The sequence below is a fragment of the Ursus americanus genome, chromosome 28 (genome assembly GCF_024610735.1).
Source record: "Ursus americanus isolate L20-20 chromosome 28, mUrsAme1.1.p, whole genome shotgun sequence".
Classification (NCBI taxonomy): Eukaryota; Metazoa; Chordata; class Mammalia; order Carnivora; family Ursidae; genus Ursus; species Ursus americanus.
This window is the reverse complement of record NC_142154.1, coordinates 36,381,941-36,406,475: the sequence shown is the minus strand read 5'-3', so window position 1 is coordinate 36,406,475 and position 24,535 is coordinate 36,381,941. Positions and strand designations below refer to the sequence as shown.

At 53.3% G+C, this 24,535-nt stretch overlaps 1 protein-coding gene across 2 annotated transcripts in view; it reads right to left on the bottom strand.

Moving 5' to 3' along the window:
- MEGF11 (multiple EGF like domains 11) overlaps nt 1-18,261 on the bottom strand; it is a 216,994-nt gene extending 198,733 nt beyond the window's left edge. For both annotated transcript variants that reach the window (XM_045810629.2, XM_045810631.2), the window contains exons 1-3: nt 18,164-18,261; nt 13,756-13,857; nt 9,595-9,695 (exon numbers count right to left, since the gene is read on the bottom strand). In XM_045810629.2, coding sequence (XP_045666585.2) covers nt 9,595-9,695; nt 13,756-13,857; nt 18,164-18,261 — 301 coding nt within the window. The remainder of the gene's footprint in view (nt 1-9,594; nt 9,696-13,755; nt 13,858-18,163) is intronic.
- Nucleotides 18,262-24,535: the final 6,274 nt, after the last annotated feature.

Genomic DNA, 24,535 nt, shown 5'->3' with positions numbered 1-24,535 from the left:
CAAATAAAATCTTTAAAAAAAAAAAAAAAGTGTTTTTTGATCCCTGCCCCATAATTCCCCAGACAGTTATGGTTGCTTCTCCCATAGAGGTCTCAGTGCCAGGGGCTTGGAGTCTGTTTTGTTCACGCATTTTCTTTCTCACTCATTACACAATTACTCATTACTCTCACGATTACTCACTCAGTAATTATTCAGCAATGACGGCCAGGCACTGTGCATGGCCCTGGGACTAACCCGCCTAGAAGACATGGTCCCTCAGCTCTGGGAACTCACCTTTGAGTGGGATAGATGGACAGGCGAGGCGGCATCACCACCAGTGGGGCAGAGTGACAGAGGGGCCACGCGGCCCTCACACAGCTGGTATCCCAGAGCAGAACCAGAGGACTCTACACTGGGTGCTAACAGCTGACAGGAGCTGCCGGGCCTTGGTGCTGTTACCGTGAATTTGCTGGCTCAGCAATTCTTTCTGAGGGCCTGAAAAGTGCCAATAGGTGGACAAGAGCAAACGTTCTGTGTGCTCACAGTAAATGAAGTCATCGGCAGCAGGGTTAAGCATCAGTACCTTATGAGTTTGGTCAATGTGAATCATCACCTGGAGCTCAGCCACTCTGGGCATCCTAAATCAGTGTTCTGAGCCCACGAGACCGGGGATGAGATCGTGGTGGCTGCACCAACCTTGGCCACTCGGTGAGGACGTGTTGGGGCAACTTAACAGCCACCCTCCCTACCCCCTCCCCCACCGGCCACCTCCACCAGCCTGGTGACACCCTCGGTTTCCTTGCCTCCTTAAAGTGTGCTTATCATGCTATGTTGGAATTTTTTAAATATATATATATATATATATATATATATATTTCCCACTAGACTATACGCTTCTTATTCATCTCTCTATCCCCAGGACTCAGCGGTGCCTTCAAGGCATAGAGAGCTAATAAATGTTGATGGATGGACGGACAGAGGGAAGGCTGAATGTTGTTCTAGGCAGCAAGGCTCAGCACCAGGTGCTGGGGACCCGGGGGAGTGGCATCAGCATGGTTTCCGGTGCTGGCAGCCGGCAGCATTCCCGGGGGGCTTCCTCGAGGGTCAGCAGGGAATTCTTTTACGTAGCAGCTACGAGGAGAGGCCGACTTTCAGACAAGACCTACAGCTCTGCACTTACGTGTGTACACACACACACACACACACACACACACACACACAGCAATCCCCCACTCCCTACCTTGATCCTGGCACCTACTGCGACCTCGCTCAGCAAAATTTTGAAATCAAACCAGTTTCGCTTGTGTCCCTTCCTCTCTTCACCTGCCCTCTTATCTGACCCCACTTCTCTCCTCTGGCCATAGGTCCCTCCTGCCGAGAGGAGACCCGTTGCAGCAGGGGCAGGGTAGGACTGGAAGTAGCAGATCTCAGTTCCTGGGCTGCCCTTCTCCACCGGAAACGGCATTTAGGTTCCTCTGGGGTCCTTTCCGTTGCTGTGCCAAGCGCTCATGAGGAGCAAGTGATAGACCCTATGGGAAGGTGGCGGGTCAACCGCCAGTTGTCACACTGTTTTATTAGAGCTGTTGGTAGTTTGCAATCGGTCTGAGGAAGCACTGAACTAAATGTCACTGGGTCGGATTATGAAGCCCCCCACTCCGCTGCTCACTATAGAACAGGGGCATGGAGTTTCAGGGACATGGAGGAAGTGCGAATGCGGGCCCCTTCTGCTACAAAAATGCTCCCAAAATATAACTAAAAAATAAAAAGATACCCCGCAGAGCTCTAATGAGAGAAAGGGAAACGCCTAAGTGTAAGGAAAAGGGGGGGTTTCGAGGAGGTACAGAACAGCAGATGAAGCTAAGGAAACAAGGGGTCTGGCCAGCTGCTGCCCCCAGCCCCGGCTAGGAGCCTGGGGTTTAACACCCGCCCAGGGGCAGACGTGGGCTTGGAATTTGCCAGCTCACGAAGGGGAAACTTGAAAATGATCCCACCAGCCAAGTGAAAAATAAGGGATTCGGCATGAGTAAAAAGTCTTCTGCAAGAAACAAAAAACCAGGAGAGGCAAATGGGGAGTCACGGTTTCATGGGTCCGGGTCTCCTTCAGGGGTGAGGAAAACCTTTTAGGGCCAGAGGGGACAGGAGCACAACACTGTAAATTCACTAAATGCCACTAAAGTTTATGTTTCAGAATGGGGACTACTGCGTTATGTGAATTTCACATTTTTTTAACAAAATAGCAAAAACAAAAAACAAAACAAAAAAAACCCCTAAGCCTTTGCCACAGTTCCAGCCTCAATGTGGAATCCCAAACCAAGTTATCAAGGCAAAAACGGGTTGTGAGCCAGTGAAAACCATTAGCAGGCCTAAGAAGAAAACACAGAACTGATGTGTGGGGCACGTGCACACTGCAGGGCGTGGGGGGAGGAGGCAAAAAGCTCAAGAGTTCACAGCGATAAAGAAAAAGGAAGAAGAAATGGATATGGGAAACAATCCACCACAACGGAGAACCAGCAGTGTCCGCACACAGAATTGATACTCTGGGAATCTGAGTCAATCAAACTCATGGACTCAAGACAGAATTATCTTGACCGTATAGGACTAATAGCTCACGATAAAACCATCTGAGACTATAAAAGAAATAGGTTTGAAATAACTACATCAATCACTGAAGGATTAGAATTCATAATGAAACAGGACACTACAGAGAAAAAATAAGATAAAAAAGCAAACCCATAGATCTGAAGAAGGACCAACAGACCTCCTAGGAATGAAACACGCCGTTGTTGAAATTTAGACCTCCACAGGCCAATTAGCAGAGCCAAAGGATTTGAAAAACGGATGTGAAGAATATCTCCAAGATACAACATGGAGAGATAGAGAGATGAAACATGAGAGAGAGGGAGTAAAACGAGTCTCCAGCATTTTGAAGCTTCAGTAGGAGAAAACTGAGCGAATGAAGGACAGAAGCAAGAAGAGATAGGGCTGAGAATTTTCCAGAACTGATAAAGCACATGAATCCTTCGCTTGAAGGAGAGGTAGACCTCTGAGGAGCAAGTGTGAATGAAAATGACTCCACCCCCCAGACACGTGCTAGGAAAACTGCAGCGCGTGCAAGGACAAATTCCGAAACAACAGAAAAACATCCTCACGCCCTGAGAGAAAATCACTGAAAACCTACAATCCCACAGGCAGCTGAAGCACCATTCAAGAGTGAGGGTAAAATGAAGGCATTTTCACCTCCAAGTCTAGCTGGATTGCAGAGTTAAGTTTATGAAGAGGACATAAAATCTAAACAACAAAAATAAAATACAGCATTTTCAGACGAGCAAAGCGTAAGAGAGGCAATCGCTCCTGGACCCTCCCAGGAAAAACTACTGAACGGTGCCCTTCAGGAAGAACGAAGCCAAATCTAGAAAGAAGGAGGTGAGACGCAAGGAAGTCAGTAAACAGGAGCTAAATTTACATTTAAATAGCAATCCACTGTAAAAAGCAACTGCGATAATAAGACAGGGGTACCTAAATTCCAACAACGGTGCGAGGAGTTTGCTGGAGTTCAATCTTTTTTTTTTTTTTTTTAGCATTTATTTTTTTATTTTTTTTATTTTTATTTTTTTTATAATGATTTTTTATTATATTATGTTAGTCACCATACAGTACATCCCCGGTTTTCGATGTAAGGCTCGATGATTCATTAGTTGTGTATAACACCCAGTGCACCATGCAATATGTGCCCTCCTTACTACCCATCACCGGCCTATCCGATTCACCCACCCCCCTCCCCTCTGTAGCCCTCAGTTTGTTTCTCATAGTCCATATCTTAAGCACCGCTCAAGGGCCCTCAGTGTGGCCGGGCAGCTGCTGGCTCCCCCTTAGCCAACCCGGGTGGTTCATAGTGACCCCACTGCGCCTGCGCAGTCCGTGCCGGGATGCTGAGCAACCCCACCCCCACCCCCAGGCCACATACCTGGAGCTGCGAGCTAATCCCTCCACTTCTCCATTTGGATGAAAACCACATGCCGGCTCTAGCATTCCAAGCACCACTGAAAGGTCCAGATGACCCCTCCAGGAAGTCCGGGGTGGGGGGGGAATTACCTCCCCCACCAAAAGGAAAAAGGAGACGGGGAGGGGCGGGGGGATTGCACAGATTAATTCCCCCTCCCTGCTGGCTAGTCTGAAGCAGGCGCTCTGCTCTTGCCCATCAGGAGAGGCCCTGAATACCAACAGGGTACACCTGTCAGGCATCGTGCTGTGTAAGCATCTTCAGCCGTAGGAAGACCAGTGGTTTTCAAAGCGTGGTTCCCAACGCAGCAGCATGACGGGCATCACCTGGGAACTTGTTAGAAATGCACATTCTCCAGGACGCCTGGGCGACTCAGTCGGTTTAGCATCTGCCTTCAGCTCAGGTCATGGTCCTGGGGTCCTGGGATGGATGTCAGGCTCTCTGCGCAGCAGGGAGTCTGCTTCTCTCTCTCTCTCCCTCTGCCCCTTCCCCCTGCTTGTGCTCTCTCTCTTTCTCTTTCTCAAATATATAAATAAAATCTTTTTTTAAAAAATGCACATTCTCCAGTGCCCTCCCCGAGTCTTCTGAATCTGAGACTGACGCTGGGGCTCCGTAGTCTGTTAGAAGTTAGAACATGTCTTCCAGGTGATTCTTGTATTAGGTAATCAGGTGCTCAATGATACATTTGAGTGAATTGTGATTACCATGGCATCTGTGTGGTGCTAAGCATTAATAGTGCTCACTAACTACTCCTGGCCCTCTGCCTTCAAGACTCCCCAGAGCCCTCTTCTCTCTGCTACGGCAACCAGCAACACTGCAGACCCCTGCTCCAGCAGCCTGGGTCCTGGCGGGAGGACACACGTGTCAAACGAACGAGGAATTAAACTATTGTTTTAAGCCACCAGGATTTGGGTGTTGTTTGTTATGACATCATAACCAAGCCCATGCAGTCCGACACCACCTAATATTTTCAAAAAGCAGTTTCCTGAAATATCTCAAACCCCACTTCGTACGTGACAAAATCAGCTCCACCTGTGAGCCAAAGATGCCCACTGCCCTAGTCCACAAGAAAGGAGAAAGGAGAAAGAGGACTGTGTGCCCGGTGACCCTCAGAAAATATTTGATTCCTGGGTGACGAAGAGGAGCTAGGACTCAGCTGTATCTGTAGCTAACAGAGGGGGTGGGCAGTTCTGGTGTGGAAAGTTCTAGAAGGGCTGCCAAGGGCTCTGGGATAAGGATGGCAGTTCCGGGGCAGGGGAAATGGTACAAAGAGGAGTTCGCATCTGTATCAAGCTCTATGCATTCCAGGACACACTCACTCATTGTTTTATCTTATTCCTTCCACACACGGGGATTGATTCATCCTATGTCATAGTGGGTCCAAAGAGGGCAAAGGGACTTGCCCAAGATTGCACAGCGAGTTGGAGGCAGAGTCAGCCAAGGCTTTTATTCCAGGCCAGTGTCCTTCTTATATCTGCCAAGAAATGGGATGCAGGACGGTGGTGTTGGAGGGAGGATGATGCCCCCCCCCGCCCCGCCCAGAGCACAGATGTTCCTGTGCACTGTCCTGAGGACTCTGGCATCAGATGGGTTCTCACCAGGTTCTGGTGAACTTGGAGGTTCTCTGGCCCCCAAGGGGTGGAGAAGAAGTGAAGGGGCAGGGCATTGACTCCAGAAAGCCTCTGGGTTTACAAGCTTCTCATCTGGCACCCAGCACCCTGGGCACCATCCCTCACACAAGTTCCCTGACTCTGGGGTCTCCATTCGCTCCTGGACAGCTGACAAAGCCTGGCCGGTCCCCCTCCTTTCTTCCCATTACACTAAGCAGCAACAAGAGAATGCTAGCAATGGCCGACACTCACCTGTTCATGGACTCAACTGTGTCCCCCTAAAATTCATATGTTCAAGTCCTAACGCCCAATTCTTCAGAATGTGACCTTATTTGGAGATAGGGTCTTACAGAGGTAATCAAGTTCAAATGAGGTCATTAGGGTGGGCTCTAATCCAGTCTGACTGGTGTCCTTATACAAAGGGGAAAGCTGGTGACAGACACATGTACCAGGAGAATGGAGGTGCCACGTGCCACGGAGCTACCAGAAGCAAGGGGAGAGGCCTGGAGCAGAAGGAACTGACCCTGCTGACACCCTGTTTTGGACTTCTAGCCTCCAGGGGGGTGAGACAGTGCTTTCCTGTGGATTAAGCCAGCCAGGCCCTGCTACTTAAAACAGCAGCCCCTGGGGAAATGAGTAACTGCCTCGACCGGCCAGCCTCCCAGCCCGGATCTGCAACCCCACGGTCAGGCCAGCCACCTCTCTGTCTTTGCTGATGGGGTTCCCTGTCCCATCCATGCACAAAGACACCATTCCATCCAGCCCCAACCCCCAAGAAGCCCCCCGACTGACAGCAGGTCACAGCCCTGTCTCCACCTGGTGTGTCCCATCTGTGTTCTTTCACACACTCTCCTCCGGCTGTTGTCCACGGGTTTTTCTGCATGCGGCCTGGCCTTCCCAACAAGACCGTAAGTTCGGAGAAGGCAGGAGCTATTCCTACCACCTCTCCTATGCCCCGAGGCAGAGCACTGCGGGTGGGTCACAGTGGGCATCTAACAAATACTGGGCCGAACACCCTTCGAGGGTTTCCCTCTTCATTCTTCAGTCTAGAGCGGATTCCTCTTTTTTTTTTTTAAGATTTTATTTATTTATTTATTTATTTATTTGAGAGAGCACAGCAGAGAGAGAGCGCAAGAGAGCACAAGCAGGGGGAGCAGCAGGCAGAGGGAGAGGGAGAAGCAGGATCCCTGCTCAGCGGGAGGGACTCGATGCGGGACACAATTCCAGGACCCCGAGATCATGACCTGAGCAGAGGGCAGATGACTAAGCCACCCAGGCGCCCCTAGAGCTGATTCTCATTAACACTCGGTAAGTGGGCACGGCTGAAGAAGACAGTCTCTCTGTTCCACTCTGTGCTACTTTATCAAGATGCCTGTCGAAGCATCAGTAACTCTGGGGGCAGGGATCCGTGTACCAGACCATCTCTTTCCATGAGGCTGTAAGCTCCTCGAGGTAGCAACCATCTCTCATGTGTGTCTATGTCCCCCGCAGTCGAGCAGGAAATAAGTCGACAAGCAACATCGAACGGGTGAACATGAACATATGGCAAAAATGATTTACTGTGGGTCCAAAGACCCTGTAAGGGATCTGAGGGCTCCATAAACCCACTGAAACTGTGTGCAAAGGGCTGTGTGTGTGTGTGCATAAGTTTATATATGTCATGCGTATTTTCCCAGGGACAGGGTCCACGGAGGTGTGAGAAATTAAAGCAAAAGCCAAGAGTGAAAAAATAGTAAGACCCAAAGTCATGGAGTAGGGAGCTGGCCTTTATTAAGCCCCTACCCTGTGTCTGATGATATAGCTATTACTATCCCCATTTTACATGAACGGAAACTGAGGTACCAAGAGGTGGCGTCTTGCCTCGGTTCACGGAGAGAGAAACAGCCCATCCAAGTGGGTCAGAGCAGACTCCAGAGCCAGACAGCCTAGGTTCAAATCCCAGTTCTACCACTTTCTAGATGTATGATCCTGGCCAAGTCCCTTAACCACTCTGTGACTCAGTTTCTCCATCTATAAAATGGGAGAGATCAGGGTACCCACTTCAGAGGGCTGTTATGAGGAGCTGACAAATTCATGTATATAAAGAGATCAGAACGATGCCTGACACGGGGGGGTGCTCTGAAGACCATGAGGACGAGCATAAAGAGGAAGAAGTTGGGAGGGACGGAGCTGAGACTCAAACCCAGACCTGCGGGACTCTTGCCACGCTGGGTCATCACTACCGCCACCCCGCATGCCACAGTGACCCAACTCACTGCTGAAACTCCTGTCCCCCTTCAGGAAGAGCCTTCAGTCCTAAAATTGGCTTTTCCGGCTAGCTTCCCGGAGGTAGGCTGGCCCAGGGCCACCAGCCCCGCAGGCAGTACCGGCCATTACATAAGGAGTAGGTGGGAGGTTATAAGCTGCCCTTCCCAGTCAGCAAGACCGGGTCTGTGCAATCAGGACACTTAGTGCTTCTGACCTGTTCTTCATTTTCCAGGAGCTTTACCAACAACCGCTGATGGAAATTAGAAAAGGACTGTGCGCCTCCGTTCCTGGACCCCGTGCTGACATCTGAATGCCCTTTTTCATTTCCCTGAGTCCATCCTTGGGCCCTGAGCCCTGAAGGGCTGCTCACATCCATTTTGCTCAGGCTTTATGAGTCTCGTGTCATACCCCATGCCTGGCTCTTGCTCTCCTCCGGGCAGACAGAGCAGCAGCAGTAAAACCTTGGTCTTGATCTCACTTCTACACCCAGGTCCCCATAGGAGCCCCATCCCAGGTGAGGCATTGGCTAACGCCTTGTCCCAGCTCGGTCCTCTGCCCTGCTCCCAAGACACAGCCTTTTGGGGATGGCTTTGAGCCATCTTTGTATGTTTCCTGCAAAACCATCCCTACAGAAACCATTTGTGGGAGCATTTTTCATTCACTCCTGTAATGCAATTAGAATCGAGCTTCTCCAGCAAAAGGGGATATGTAACATCAGGAGGGGAAAATTGTCATTTCATTCCCAACACTAACACGCCCACTCTGCCCAAATTGGCTCTCTGGGGCTGGCTCACTCTACCCACCCAAAGGGCAAGGAGAATCCTAACAAGGAAAATCACTCCCCAAATCTGCCTCCAAATGAAGAGGCAGAAGCTTTGGGGGTGGATTCCCCTCTGTCATTAATGGGGGGGGCTCCCAGTTTCTCCGACACTCTCCGCAGTTGAGGCAAAACTCTACTGCCCACTCGAGAGCCCCATACTGGCCCCTTTGCGCCTGTCAGACGTGGTGGGAAAGAATCCACTGGACTCTAACAGACTCCAGCCCTATAGTCATTCTCCCTGAGAGGTTCAGTGACTTGCCCGAAGGCACATCCCTGGGAAGCGGGGCCCGGAACCCAGGTCTGCAGACTTCTGGGTATGTCCCACTGCACAGCACTGCCCTCCCACCCAGAGGGTCTAGAAACTCAGCCTCATGCACACCTGCTCCTTAGTCTCCTGATCCTTTTTGGAAATGCTCCCACTTCCTAGAACCAGCCCCTTGTGACAGATCTTATTCTTGCCACCCTCCTTCTGGGTACTACGGTCTCGCTATCCAATGATCCAGCCTGCCTTCCTTCCTCCCTTCTACCTTCCCTCCACCCCTCCATCCATCCATCTCCCCACCCACTTATCCTTCCGTGTCTCCTTCCATCCAGCAAAACCTTTTTGAGCCCTTCCAACCTGTGCCAGGCACTCAGCCCTTCTTCCCCATGACTCCTCAGAACACACTCCAAAAGTGTCCACTTCTCTCTTGACCCCATCAAAGCCTAGAACTGACCAGCGTCTATCCACCCTCTTAGGAGATCGACCCGATGGACAAATCCATGCTAACGTGTTTGTACCAGACCCACTGATTCCCTCTGAGCTGGCAGCAGGCAGGGACTTCTGGAGCGCTCAGGTCAGCCAAGGCCTGCTGCTGAGGGCCTGGCTGACAGCTCCACCTCCCTCCCCCTTGGCTCCCCCCTCCCCTCCCATCCCCAGGGAGGTGGCCCCTACGTACGTGTGCAGAAGTCCCCATTCTCGTAGTAGCCAGGGCAGCACTGGGACCTGCGTCGGTACATGGTCCGGAGGCCACGCCGATACGCCGTCTTATAGCTGATCCTGGGGCACAAGGGAGAGAGCCACTTGAAAGTACTGAAAATCAATCACTCGCGTTGGAACGATATTTGTGTTAAGCTATATTGAGGATGCCATTCAATAATTACTCTAAAATGCATGGCAGCTTCGAATATGAAGGAACACAATAAAGAAAAGCCGATGGCTGCATCGGGGCCACCGTGATGCAGAATGTATTACTGACGCAGAGTCTGCTGCACCTGCTGACTCTCCCCGGTCTCTTCGGCGTGATACTGAGAAGGGTTTTGGAAGATTCCGGGGTGACTGTGGAAGGTAAGCAGGGCCTTCTCCTGAAAGCCCCCAGACCCTGGGGAGCTCCTGGGGACACCCGGATGGACTTGGGCCCAGAGAGTCTCTGCCACGGCCACCGCCTGAATAAGCAGACTACTTGTGGCCTCCAGGGGACCGGTCCACCCACCTGGAGAACCGAGACAGAGTCCACAAAGCGCCTTCTGAGTCCGACTCGGTTCCAGAGAGCGGATTAACCTCCTTGCGCCAAAAATAACATGTCCTGGGCAAGAGTTTCGCATGCCATCCCCAGGACGGCTCAGAACCGGCCCCTGGTTCTGCAAGAGGAAGAAGCTAAGGCCCAGGGAGCAGAAGCAGCCCTGGACTGGGCATCAGAGACCTGGAGTGTGACCCTTCTGCCGACTCAGGCATTGACACTTCGTCCTGTGCCAGAGAGATTTATAGGCAAAACCTCATTCCATTCTCTTTCTGAGGCACGTAGCATGACTATGTCACCTTTATTTTATTTCCTTGTTAGAGTTTTTATTCTTATTTTATGCACCCCCCTTCTGTTTTATGGATGAGAAAGCTGATATTCAGAGAAGTTAATGACTCGCTCAAAGTCACACAATGAATCCGTTTCAGAGTCAGGATTCGAACCCAAGTCACTCTAATTTCAAAACCAGTAGGCTTAACCTACTGCCCTGTGCCAGTCTCCACAGGGTGGCTGGCTGGCCATACAGGATGGCCACAGTGAGGGAGGAAGACCAGGTAAATAGCCGATGGGAGGACCGAGTCCTTAAGAGGAAGTCAAAATGGGGTATTGGTAGGCAAAGTCCCTTCCTCACACCTAGGGTCAAAACGGAAGAGATTGAAGTGGCCGTTAAGGGACAGAGCGAGGAAGTAACTTCCCAAGATCATGATGTGTGACTAGGCCTCAACCTCAAGTCCCTGGGCCTTGAAGCCAGAGCTCCTTCACATCCCCACCCACACCCCAAGGGAGCCTGCCCTGTGGACCCTTCCTCAGGGGGCAAAGAAGGGACCAGACACAGGAGATGCCTACAGCCTGCTTTCCATGGAGGGTCAGGCCAACTTGGGAAGGGAGTCCCACAGCACAGGCTGGGCCAGCCCTCTCAGTCCTTAAAGCCCTTGCTTTATGACAAATGACAGTGCAGGGCCCCGGGGAAATCTGTGATATTTGGGAATGTCGTAAACTAAGGTCATTCTACTTTGTCAAAAGCCCCATAATGAAAAGTAAGCCAGCCTCAAAGTAGAGCTGCTTCCCCGGCACAGGACAGCAGCTCCCGGCAATTTCGGGGGTGGCGTGGGCCTCTCAGATAAAGGAAGTCAGAGTTGGCTCAGAGTTCATCCAACCCAGTCGTCCCACTGCACAGGGGTATCCCCCAGCCCTTCCGGTGGCGTGGTCTCAGCACCATGACAGCCTCCCGGGAGAGAGATGTCTCCCGCTGCTTCTGGCTTTCCCACCCCTGCTTGCTCCCAGCGCTGGGGTGGGGAGCAGGAGAGGGAAGGGGCCAGGGACCAGGCTGCCGGGAGAAGGGTGCTACATTTAAACAAGCCATTCCACACTGAAGCAGACTGATGGTGTGGCTGACAGCATGTGCACCCCAGGTCGGCAGGAAAGCTGCAAGGCAACTCAATAATTTAGCAAAATCATTCATGTTCCAGGAATGCAGCGTATTTTAATAAGCAGCCACTCACTCACCTTCCCCCCAGCCCTGATGGATGGCAGCCCCGGCCTCCGAGTACCCAACAAAGCCACACCTCAGAGCAAACCTGGCTCTGGCACAGGGCCTGACAGGGCTCATGGAGGGAGCAGGACCTCTCTTTCTGCCTCCACCTTTGACTGGGGCCACGGGCAGCTAACTTGGCAAAGCCGAGGAAGTTGCAAGCGGGTATGTGGTCCCACCTCCTCACTTCACAGTCAAGGGCTAAGGGAAGGGGGTGCAGTCATGGCCAAGTAGCTCCTATTGGACCAAAGTTCCTACAAACAACTATACAATCTGGGGGAAATATAAAAATAAAACAACTACCAGAAGGCACCAGAGAGAGAACAAAGGTGGATACTGGAGGGAAAGAGGCACTCGGAAGAAGGAAATGACACGGAGCAAGATTAGCCCAAGGGCAGGCCCCAGTCAACCATATTCCAGATGGCTACAATTCAGACAGAAAATACACAGCCGCACTGGCTTGAAGCACCACAAGACAAGTCCAGGGTGGATCCAGCAACTTGAGAGTGAGAAGCAAAACCCCAGAAAAGAGACAGCAGCGAAGAGGAAACCCCATAATTCTTTGTAAGATCTCTGCCCAAACTCCTGGCCCCTGAATGGTGTGTGTGAAGGGCAGGTCCCACGCAGTCCTGCTAAGGCTAAAAAGATTGAACTTTCTGAGTCTGGAAATCGAATGCAGCCAGATTAACTGATTGCCAAAACAAACAACAACAACAAATCAATGCTCTCGGGAGGAAAGTAACAGATTTCATTCTCTACAATCTTTGCCATTCACAGTGCCCAGAAGATAATTCAAAATTACTAGACACAAGGAGCAACTGGAAAATGCTGCCTATGTAAAGGAAAAAACAGTGAATGAAGACCACCGTGAAGTGGCCCAGATGTTGGAATTAGCAAATAAGGATGTTAAAGCAGCTATCACGTCTATGCTCACAGCAACTTACAAACAAAACACCAAAGAAAAGCAGGACTTCGGCGCATCGGCATAGAACAAGTTTCCCCATCCACATCGCGACCCACCGTGATTCAGGCAGAAACCACGAAGAGGGACTAGACCCACAAGGAGGAAGCCAAAGAAATCTGGAACCAACACAGATGCTCAGAAACTAGGGAAGAGGCCTAACGGGTGGTGGCCTCATGTGCTCACCAACCCTTCATCTGTTGGTTTGCACACCTCTAATAATAGCACCACCTTGCCCTTTTTAATACGATCTAATCGCTCACTTTTCTTTGGCTTCCCCTGCACTTCTCAAAGCCTTTTTGCATCCCTGGACTCACTGGACCCTGTGAGTAGGTAGGGCAGGGATCACTGTATGTTTGAAGAGCACACTGGGAACCCTCAAATAAAGCAACTTGCCCAGGGTCATCCACTAAAACGCCTTCTCTCTTCCTTCCTCCCCTCTCCCCCCCAGCAACGTGAGAGAATGGCACGCTCTGCAGGAGGGCCGCACACATGCAGGGAGCAGGGGACCCACATGCAGTCATTTAGAGCGAGTGCCTTCCGTGGGCAGCCTGGCCAAGGTGCCAAGAGGGTGCCTAATTCTCTCCCGGGCTCAGCTCCCCAAGCCAGACGCCCTGGCACGGGGCTACATCTGCTCTGAGGGATCTGAGGTTGGGGTTCCCCCAGCTGACCCTCAGGCAAAGCTTCAAGGACAAGCAGTTTCTTGGGGAGGCAATCTAAAGGAAGCACTGGGTGGGGGGGGAGACAGGGAAGAAAAGGCAGATATGTGGAGTTCTCCACAACGTTCCTCAGAGTTCTCCCCTCTACCCTCAGGGTGAGGGCGCTGGGGGACTTAACCACCAACTCCCCATCTCTCACTGGGGGAAGGATGCCCCCAAGGGCAGTAATTGTCTCGTGCTTCCTGCCCGCCCTGCCCTCAAGCTTCTCTGGCCAGAAGGGAGCCCTCAGTAGAGCATCTCAGATGCTCAGGGTGAAGACTGAGCGCCAAGGGCATACAGGCAGCGCACTGCCCACGGTGGCTCCAGGGGCCTTTTACTGACTGGTACAAAGGGGAGCCCTGAGGGCCCAGCACGTCCTCCCTGCCCCGTCACCCGAGAGAGGTACTCACCGGTGCCTGGTGCACTTGAACCAGTTGAGGATGTCCGTGCACCGCGTGTAGTAGATCTGGTCGAAGGGGTGTGCATATGACTCCTGGACGGTCACGGCATAGCTGAGAACCAGACAGCAGGTGGAAGCTAGGTCAGCACTTGAGAGGCTGAGCTCCTATTCACGACGGGGGCTCCTTTCCCAGGGGAGCCGGGCCCACAGCCTCCCCCCACCTCACTATTGTCCTCCTGCCCTGGATGCCGTCAGCGTTCACACCTCCCTGACCCCAGGCTGGATCCAACACATATCCCTCACTGCCCTTTGGCCCAGCTCATTTTCTGAAATTCTAGTTCATTTGTTCGTTTAGCAGAGAACGAATAAAGGAGGGCTTAGGTTTATTCTGTGTGGCTCTGAAAGGCCCAGAGCCAACAAGTTTTAAAATACTTTGTTTGGATCTTTATGGGTTTCAAAGCATATACGTGGAAGCTAATCCTTGTAGCAATTCTATGAAGTAAATGGTCCCATTTTACAGATGAAGAAACTAAGGCTCAGAGAGAGGCAGGCTGCCCAGGTCACACAGCTGGTACCAATTAACAGCTAATATTTATTGAGCACCCTGTGTTAAGTGTTTTAATCCATTTTAATCCTCACAATCCTTTAAGGTCGGTGGCATCAATATCTTCATTTTACAGACAAAGACAGCGAAGAAAAGAAAAAATAAGTGACTTCCCCAAGGTCACCCAGTTACCTTCTGCTCTGTCTCCAAGATAGCTGGGGGAGCGTCAAGGACATGCCCAGACCTCCTAATCGAAGTACTATCTTGTTATGTTGCCTGTTTGCTGTCAACCTGAACAGTGGGAGGAATTCTCGAGAAGGAAGATTTCACCTTAACCCATCAGCCTCTCCACCTGCCCAATCCCCGGCAGGAGTTGTAGGAAAAGGCGGTCGAGCTAGGATGCTGAAGGGAAGATTCACACTTGCTGTGCAGGCTGGGACAGGGCCCCAGCTGAGACGGCAGGGATTCATGTTTATGTAGGCTGGTATTCCTCACTGTTTCCCCCCCGACGGCTCACTGACCTGGGCCAGATGGCCAGATTCAGGCTATAAAAGCCCGTCTGCTTTGCCTGAGGAGACTGCTGATTTGCTTGCAAGGGGGCCGGGCAGGCCAGCTCCCCGGGTGCATCCACAGCAGGCTCTCTGATGCCCGAAAGGTCAAAGATCTGGAATCCAGAAAGAGGGCCGAGGAGCAGTCAGCAAGGCACAGGGCCTCAGGGCGCTGGAAAATTCTGGCTCTTTGAAGCACTGAGGATGTAAGGAGGGTCCCTGCTGAGCCTCTACCAGCCAGTGCAATGGAGATGCGAGTCAGAGGCACACGTGTGTGCAGACATGGGCCAAAGCCGGTTCTGTCTCCAGGCTTGGGGACACTGAGGCAGCTCAACCCCCACCCCTGGCTTCCCACGGGCTCCTTCCAACTCTCAGATTCCACGATCCTACGCTCCCGCACGGCTACTGAACACCTCACTTAGGGCAGGAGAATGAATGGCTCAGCGTGCATGAGCTCTGGTCACATTTGAACCCTGTCACCTGTTCGCATGTCCTTAGACATGTTACTTAACTCACGGAAGCCTCCTTTTCCTCACCTGTAAACCCATGACAAAAATTATCAGGGACTTCACACAGTCATTGTGAGGATTCAGCAAGGCAGTAAGAGTGTCCACCTCTCAAGGTGATGGGAAGATACAGCAAGAGAAGACACATAAAGTCCTCAACACAAGATAATACACGTAAAATTTTTAATGGATGCCCAGTGTCTAATAGATGCTGGCTGCCATTATTATAGCGGCTCACCTCCTGCCCTAGGCTCTGGGGAGATTCCCTCCCTGACCGTGGTGGGGGAGAGAAAGAGCAGGACCCGCACACGGAATGGACTCCCTGCCTTTGTTAAGCACTCAGGGGGGCTCAGGCACCCCCTCCAGTCCTGACAGACACAGGTTCAGAGAAAAGGCACCAGCCCGACAGAGGGGTGAGCAGAATGTCACGGGGGACGGTCCCGGCTCTGCAGGGGTGTCCTGGGCCAAGCAAATCCGGCAATGAGAACTTGAATCAACTCCAAGTCTCCGGGGCGAAGTGTGTGCCCCTGGTTTCATGGCTGGACGGTTTAACACGCTCACTTGCCAACATGCTAATGAGGGACCAGATTAATCTTGTAGAGCTGGGCTTTATTAGCCAGGGGAGGTCTTTCCACTGGGTTTTATGGTGGAGGGGCGTAATTAACAAGGAGCCCGCCAGAAGCACTAATCCAGCTGAGAAATTCTCCCTAACTGGTCTCTGGGGACCGGGGCGTGTTTCTGGAATGACATGGACTGCACCTGTCCACGCGTCATTGGCAGGGGAGCTCAGGTGGGCAAGCCAAGAAGAAGGCACGTGGTGTCATGGGGCACTGCCTGCAAGGCCTCCTCCCTAGGGCCTGGAGAAGCCGCAGGGGCCCCCAGACCTCACTTCAGTTACAGGGTCAGTCCTTGTCCTCCCATGAAAGGATCACCTCGGCTGACACCCAGCTCAGTGCAGGCTCCCTTCAGAGTATTTTCAAATTCCAAATTGACTGATGTCGGGGAGGTCTAGAAAATTAGAGAATTCGGTGTGAGTGTGAACCGATCCACTGTTCAAAGTGATCCACAGTTGGGACACGGAGAAGAGGGAAGTAAGGCAGGGCTCTGTCATCAGGGAAGGCTCCTTGGAGGAGAGGGGACCGGTCGGAGTCGCTGGGGAAGGCAGAGAAAGGCAGGCGGGGAGGGGGTATTCTGGAGGTGGGGATCTAGCACAGCCACGGCGGGAAGCAACCGTGTGTCAGCCGGAACAGGTGCATGGTGGGGCTACTGATGCTGGAGTCTACACACCAGAGACAGGTGGGAAGCTTCGGCTGACGGCTCTCTCACCTTCTGGGAAACAAAGGTTTAAATTCACCAAGACCAGAAGGGGCAAGGGGTCTGAGTAACCTCGGAGTCTTGTGGAAAGCTTCTGAAAAATGCATATTCCCAGGCTCCAGCCCAGACCTCTAGCATCGGAGTCTCTGGGGCTGGGACCCAGGAGCCTGTTTCTCACCCGCACCTCCTGCGAGCCTGACGTGCGCTGAAGTGGATGAGAAACAGTTCCCGCAAAGCCAGAGGCATCAACAAGAAAAGACCGTAATTGACCTTTCCAATCCCGAGCGCCCTTTCATGACACGGGCGCCCTGATCTTCCAGCAAGCCTGGGAGGCCGGGGTAGTTATTCTCCCCACTGCACAGAGGTGGAAGCAGACTCAGAGCGGTTCAGAGACCTCCGCTAATCATGACAGCTAGCAGGTGGCGAAATCCAGACTGGAATGAACCAAGGTCTTCTCCAGACAGATCTTGCATGCTTCAATGCGGCAACGCCTTCTGCTCCCGCCACAACTCTGCAGGGACTCCCATGGGGCCCCCAGTCCCTGCTGACCATGCCAGTGGGGGCCGAGTCCCTCTGCTTCCCCAGCCCATCCCTGCAGGGCCTGGTGCTGCTCGGGTTGGGCGCCTTGCCCTGTCGTGGGGCCGGGACACTCCTCCTCGAGAGCCAGGAGCACGGACAGCCCCACTCGCCCGTCCTCCCCTCTGCCTCCCCCACTGGGCCCTCATCTTAATTTCATTCGTTTGATTTATTAACATCTAAGTGGCAGAGTCGTCCTGGTCAGCACAGCCAATCAATTCCAGGGTTTAATTCGGTTTTTCCTGATTGGGTCTCCGGTCACTATCTTTCTGCTCACCCGAATCAATACTTTAACCTTGTGCTTCAAAGTCAGGCTGTCTGCAGGGCCCTGGCCCGTTCCCCACGGACCTAGTGCTGCAGCCGGAAGGCGGCCAGCAACTCTGCAGAGGCCCTGGGCTACGCTGTCCCCGGTAGCCCTCCCACCCACTCAGCGGGGAGCTGCAGGGTCCCCTCGCCCATCCTCTTTGGGGCCAGCGGCCAGCCGCCCGGCACAGGCGAGCCGCCACATTGACGCCAGTCCTGGGGGACCAGGCAAGGCGTCACAGTTTGGGAGAAGAGCACATGTGGACCACAGTCACTCACTGCCCCTCGCCTGGCCGTGGACGGACACCGAGCCCCTCTGTGGCTCTACTTCCTCGTCTGTAAAATGGCCGGGAAGGGCAAATGCAGGCAGAGACAAGAGTTCCTCGTCAACTATCAGACAGCATCACTTAACAAGCCCCTCCGCGAGGAGCGCCCACAGCCCTGACTGTCAGACAGAATCGACGCTGCTTCGGCCTGTCTTTCGGTGTCTGCACTGCGTCCCCAGCAGGACTGCAGGCCCGCGGTGGGCAACTTCTGTACCCCCCCCCTCGGCTTTTGTCCCAACAGTACCAAGCCCCAGGGGGATGCCCTCCAGGAACGCCTGGGCGCCTGAGACCCACATCTTACCTCTCCCAGTGGCTGCACACGTTAGGGTCCTCAGGGTTCAGGGACAGGACAGTTTGCAGGAGGGAGAAGACAATGAGCTCTGTCACAGAGAGTGCCATCCCGGGCCCTGGGGGGGGGGGGGCAAAAGAAGCAGCGTCATTAATCAGACCGTTTCCCGGGCATCTGTTCGACACTGAGACTGTTCACACGAGGCGGCAAAGCACACTTGCTAAACAGACTAAGTTTGCCCCCAAGGTCAGGTAATGAGCACTTGATATTTCACACTCGCGGGCTTTGACGACACTTCACCAGTTCTGAGTAACCGCGGAGTGGGCAGCCCGAGTCAGGGAAAAGTTGATATTCCAGGCCAGGGGCTCCGAAAGTTTGTTGGCTCGTCGACTGCTTTGAGAATCTCGGGCAAGTTCAAGAATTCTCCCCAGGAAAATGCCCACATGCACAATGTTTGGCTGTAAGACCAGGGTGTCCTCAGGGCCCTGAGCCCATGCTGGGATCAAGAACTCCTGACCTTTAAATGCAGGGTCTTCCCCTTGGTCCCTTCTCCCTCAGATGTGCTTTGCCCATCCACTCCCCCTACTCCGCCCCACTTCCTGCAGCAAAGAAAGGGAAGAAAGGTGTCTGGTGGACCCTGGGCAAGCTGAGCTGGGAAGACCCTTCCAGGCTAACCAGAAGGCTGGACCTTGCTTCTCTTGCTGCTATGGGCTATCCGTCACTGACACCCCGCTTCATGCACACATCACTCCCGCCGAGGGATGAAGGCCTGGTGAGGAGTTCGAGGAAGCAGCTTGTAGAGTTCCATCCAGGCCCCTCAAGTGACAGCTTATGGCAGGTGTCAAGTGTGCTTACACACATGTCGACCCACTTGGTCCCCTAAACTGAGGATTCCCCAACAAATGGCTCCTTATGGAGGCAGAGAACCATTAAGGTGGGAGTAGCCACAGTGACCCCCTAGACTCCTTCCTGCCCTGTCACTCCAGGACCCTGTGGTCCTGCAGACTTAGAGAACTGCCCGAGGGCTCCCACCTGCGGAGGGGCGGGGGTCTGGGGGTGGGGGGGGGGACTAGCCCAGGGGAGCTGGAATGCATACGTGCTCAAACATCAGCTATAGAATGAATGAACACCGTGACTCAGAAAGATAGCACTATCTTTCATGTGTACCTAGATGCTATCGTGATTGGCTTAAAAGCTTTACTGAATTCAGAGCAGCTTTGCTTCTCAACCTCCCACACTAAAAGATGCAACTTCTAATAACTGGGGGCGGGGATGGTATAGAAAATATTTTGACATTGGAAAGGGTCCCCAGGCTTGAAATGGTCGAGGATCCAGTCCATTGGCCCTGAGCTTGCCGACGAGGAAGGACTCACTCCACTCAGGGACAGACGAGAGTGACATGCCCGTCGCACACACCCCCATCTGTACCCAGAGGGAAGCTAAATAGAGCTCCTGTCTTCGTGAAAGGTTAAATGCTCTCCTCCTAGTCCCCAGTAATTTCCTCACTAAATTCTTTCTTAGCAGCTCCTTCAAAGATAAACAAATTGTCACAAATTCTGTATAGCGGTAGGGGTCCAAATTAATGATTAATGAGGTTTTTCTGTTTGAGATCTGAAAATAATCTGGCTAAACGTTATTTTGAAAATCAGTTCGGAAAGAGAAAAGCCATTCTGATGTTTCCACTCCATTTGCCAAGTCCAGGAGTACGCAGGTCACAGCCCCTCATCTCCCTTCCCCGTTCACTCCCCCAAGACCTCGGAGACCAAAGGGGCCCCTCCACCGAGGGCGGGGCCCAGCCTGGAGCCCGTGCCCCCACTAGGGCTGCAGGGCGGTTCAGCCCATTCCCCTCGGAGAGGAGGAGCCACAGCCCAGATGAGAAAGTCTCAGGGAGAGTCAAGTGAAGGGTGAGAGTCGCCTCCCACGTGGGGTTTGGGCAGATCCGCCATCAAATAAAGGAATAAAGGAAGAGACACGGTGCTCCGAAAGGCACAACGTCGCAATGTCAGAGGGAGACAATGCGTCGTTCTGGTTCTCTCCACAGCCCTGTCTCATTAACTTGGCCACTCCTATGATCTCCCGAGTGGATCCCCCTGACCGCATCCTTAAACTTACGAAGCTTAGAACATCAAGGATGAAGGCACCTGGATTAGAGGACAGTGTTCCTCTGGCCCCCTTTTGATCCGTGGTGACAGAAGAGGGGTGGGAGATGGAGGTAACTGGGATCCTTGCTAGAGTTTGGGAGATCTTTTAAAATCTTCATGCAAACCTCTTCCCTCTGCGTCAGATGTGGCCAGGACAGTTTGGCTGACTCCCACTGGAAGTGAGATACCCAGATGCCAGTGCAGAGAGGGTGAGGGGGAAGGGGAGGTGGACCAGGGAGCACAAGACACAGGCAGCGAGACAGCCTCACTCCTCTGTCCGTGTGGTTGTGTTAAGGCCAGCAGGGCGGGCCATTCACACCCAAGCCTGGAGCAGCCCTGCCACCAGCAGCCACACGGATCCCCATGTGAGGCCAAGTCTGTCCCTGTGGAAGTGCAGGAGGGGCGCGGGAAAGAAGGACATCCAGCCCGAGGGTGGAAGGCTCCCCTCGGGGTCCCTCCGTCCTCAGACTTTTTCTTGGAACCCAATCTAAAAGATGCAACCTTATCACGCACGCTTCCCTCCCCGGGCCAGACTGGTCTCTCCTGCTCCTTGTTCACACTGCTCCCCTTGCCCTCAACACCCCGGAGTCATCAACTTTGCATGTCCAAGGACCATCAGCTGGAGGTCCAGCTCAGGCCCCCCGGCCCCCCCACCCCCGCTGGGCTTGGCACCTACGGGGAGCCGGGCACCCTCCGCTCACACAGCTTCCAGTCTGGGCCACACAGCCCAGCGCGGAGCACTGCCCATCTCACAGCACCAGCTCTTCCAGCTGCCTACTTTATCTTTCCCACGTGTCTCGGAAACGCCTGGAAGGTGGGGACATGGCCGAGGCCAAACCAGTCAGCTCCCTTCGGGAACTGGTTTTAGAAAAAGTATTTCTACTTGTCTCAGACAATTCACCGAGGCTGAGTGAAGAGCAGCCAGACAGGAGCCACCCCTCCCCACGGGGGCCACTCCTCACCGTGACCGTGAATGGGGCTTTCCCAGAGCACGTGCGCGCGCTCTGTCTCTCTCTCTCGGAGGATGGATCACAAAGACAGAGGCTCGCGAGATGACTGAGGGAAAATCAATGCCGCCACAACGGTTATTAGGCTGACTCCATTCGGAGTGACAGAGGTTAACGTACCGGGCACCACCTGATTTAGGGCATTAAAAATTAAATAAGAAAATGCCCCTGGTTTCACTTCGGAGGAAGAGAACATGTAAATAGATCTGTTCCCTTCCCTCTGGTCCATGCCCCCTGCATATTAAGGAGCAGAGGAAGGGAGCAAAGTTGCAGAGGTGGAGAAATTTCCTTCCTGGCGGTGGGGTACGGCGCTGGGGTACATCAGGTACTTCACACCTGATGAAGTGGGCCCGCGGCTGGAGGGGAGAGAAGGTGGCCAGGAGGCAAGCCCTCACACCAGTCTGCACACCCGCCCCCCCCCCCCCAAACCGATCAGCTAGCATTCCTGGAACACCACCGGCCTGGCCCTGGGCTGGGCTGTGGACACAAACATACAGCACGGGTCCACTGCCATCTGTTTGACGAGCTCAAGCCGCAAAGGGTGAAGTCCCAGTGGGGGGCTCCTGGGAGTGGATGGCACTTAAGACGGAGGGACCGTGGAGAGGGAGCAGGCGGAGAAAGGGCATTTCGGGAGCAGGTAGAGCACAAGCCAGCGCCCGGAGGCAGGAATGTGTAGGTGGCGTTGGACACGGTAGAGGGTTTGCTCCGCCGAGCAGTGGGGGCCACGTGGGCAACTTTGGGAGGTGTTTTCCAAAACGGGGCTTGGTGGGACACTAGTCCCGTGAGACAGTGATAGAAATCTCCCAAAGATTTCCATGAGCGAATTAGTTCAGGAAATGCTGCATGTGCTTATTTCTTCTTTTTAAGTATTCCAGTGTATTTTTTTCATTTTTTTAATTTAAAATCAATTAACGTATAGTATATTATTAGTTTCAGAGGTAGAGCTTAGTGATTCGTCAATTGTATATAACACCCAGTGCTCATCACAAGTGCCCTCCTGGGGCGCCTGGGTGGCACAGCGGTTAAGCGTCTGCCTCCGGCTCAGGGCGTGATCCCGGCGTTAAGGGATCGAGCCCCACGTCAGGCTCCTCCGCTGTGAGCCTGCTTCTTCCTCTCCCACTCCCCCTGCTTGTGTTCCCTCTCTCGCTGGCTGTCTCTATCTCTGTCAAATAAATAAATAAAATCTTAAAAAAAAAAAAAAAAAAAAAAAAAAGTGCCCTCCTTACTGCCCATCACCCAGGTACCCCATCCCTCCGCCCGCTCCCCTCTAGTAACCCTCAGTTTGTTTCCTAGAGTTAGGAGTCCGTATGGTTTGTCGCCAGTGCATCTTACCATACCTTAGGCTCTGAAAAGACCCAAAGTAAGGAGACCTGTTCTCACTTTGTTCCACCCAGTGTTCTCCATAGAACTGTCTCTAGTCACTCACTGCTCTAGGAGCGGAGGTCCTTAGGGTACCTGTTTGGAAAGCTCTGCTCTCCTCCATCAAGGCCACGTGTGAAGGAAGCCCTGGTCCCGTCAACCCTCATCCTTAGAGTTTGTATCCCTTTGTTTATTCTAACACTTGAGGGCCTTCTGTGCGGCACGTGGTGCTAAGGGAACCTGCCCCTGGATAACTCAAGAGACACTGACATCACAGCGAAGGATCCCTCCTCCCGGCCGGACCTTTGCTCTCGCCCGGCTGGGCCCTGCAGGCTGGGCAGACCTCAGAGATGGCGGCCTCTTCTGGAAGCCGTGCCTTCCGCCGGCGCCCTGCCGTCACCAGCACCTGTGGAGTCCGCCCTGAATCTCTGGTGGCAGCACACACCTGGCCAGACACCAGATGCTCACATCAGCCAAGAGGCATAAAACCGGGGCACAGGGCAGACAGACAAGCAGATGGCCTCTGCCCTGGGATTGGTTGTTATGACCTCACAGACCATCTGTGCAAAAATCTTCCCCCACCTGCTTCACTTCCACCACCTGCCTAGTCCTCCTGACTGTGCCGAAATCTTGGACATGGGAGCCTAGTCCACGTACCTGGAACCTGATCTCTGTCTACCCCAGTCTCTTCCAGGGAGCCCTTCCTTCCCAACAAACTTGCATGGGCGGCAGGGGTGGTGGTGGTCAGGCACTGTTCTGTGAGCCCTGGGAGGGTTCACTTGCACCACACTAGGCATCGGTCGGTAGTAGCTGCTTGGCTGAGAGACTGGGGTGAGCGGGAAAGTGTGCCATGATCGATTAGTAATGCCTGTCACAGGCACCGGCTGGGAGAGGGGCACACAGGCGCCTCACACCTGCCCCCGTCCTACGTCCTACGTTGTTGAACACTTGTTACTAGTTTCGGAAATCTCCTTTTCTCTATAAACCACCTAGATGTGGCCTCAGCTCTTCCCTCTGGGCCTTAGAACCCGCACGCCATCTTCCCTCCCTTGGACCACACTACTAGACCACACATCACGAGGGCAGAGATGTGGGTCCCTTGTGCTCACTGCTGTCCCCAGCACGCGGAGCGCTGCCTGCACGTCCAGGGGGCTCAGTACCCCTCGTCCACCGATTACGGACGGCCTGTATGGCCAAGCACCTCCCCTGCCCTCTCCGTCATCGCCAGCCTCAGGCTCAGACACATTGCTTGTGTCTGGCCTGACCGAGGCCACCAAAGATCCGTCCCAACAGCAGGTCACGCCGCAGGGGGCATTCCACGCTGCATTAACATTGCCCCATGGAGACATCAATCTGTTGGCGGCAGTTACAGTGAGCACGGCGACATCCTGAGAGTGATTCAAAGACCCCCGCCTGGGCCGCCCCGCCAGCGCCAGGGTACATCTGCTCCAGGGACCAGCACAAGGCGGGCATTGAAGCTTCTCAATAGTTCAAGCTGCAACTGGGGGCTGATGTGCTCCAAGCGCCTCATGAAAAGGCGCTTTCAGGCTCGGGAAGCAGCAGAAGCAAACCCCAAACTGGGACTGATAAAGCAAACGCCTCACATCCCTCCCAGCATGCGGGGAGAGAGAGAGAGAGATGTCTATCTTCTATTTATAGAACACACGCACAAACACACACGCTTCTCTGTTTTTTTCTGAATAAACCAAAAAAAGCCACGTTTGCACTCAAAGGGGCAAATGCCAAGGGAATCATCCCGTCTGGCAGACCTTCCCCGTCTTCTGCCCACTGATCTCTGAGCTGGCCCCCAGTCCCCAGGCCCCTGTTTACTGGCCTTGCTGGGGTCTGATTAATGTGAGATGAAAAGCGGAGCTGCG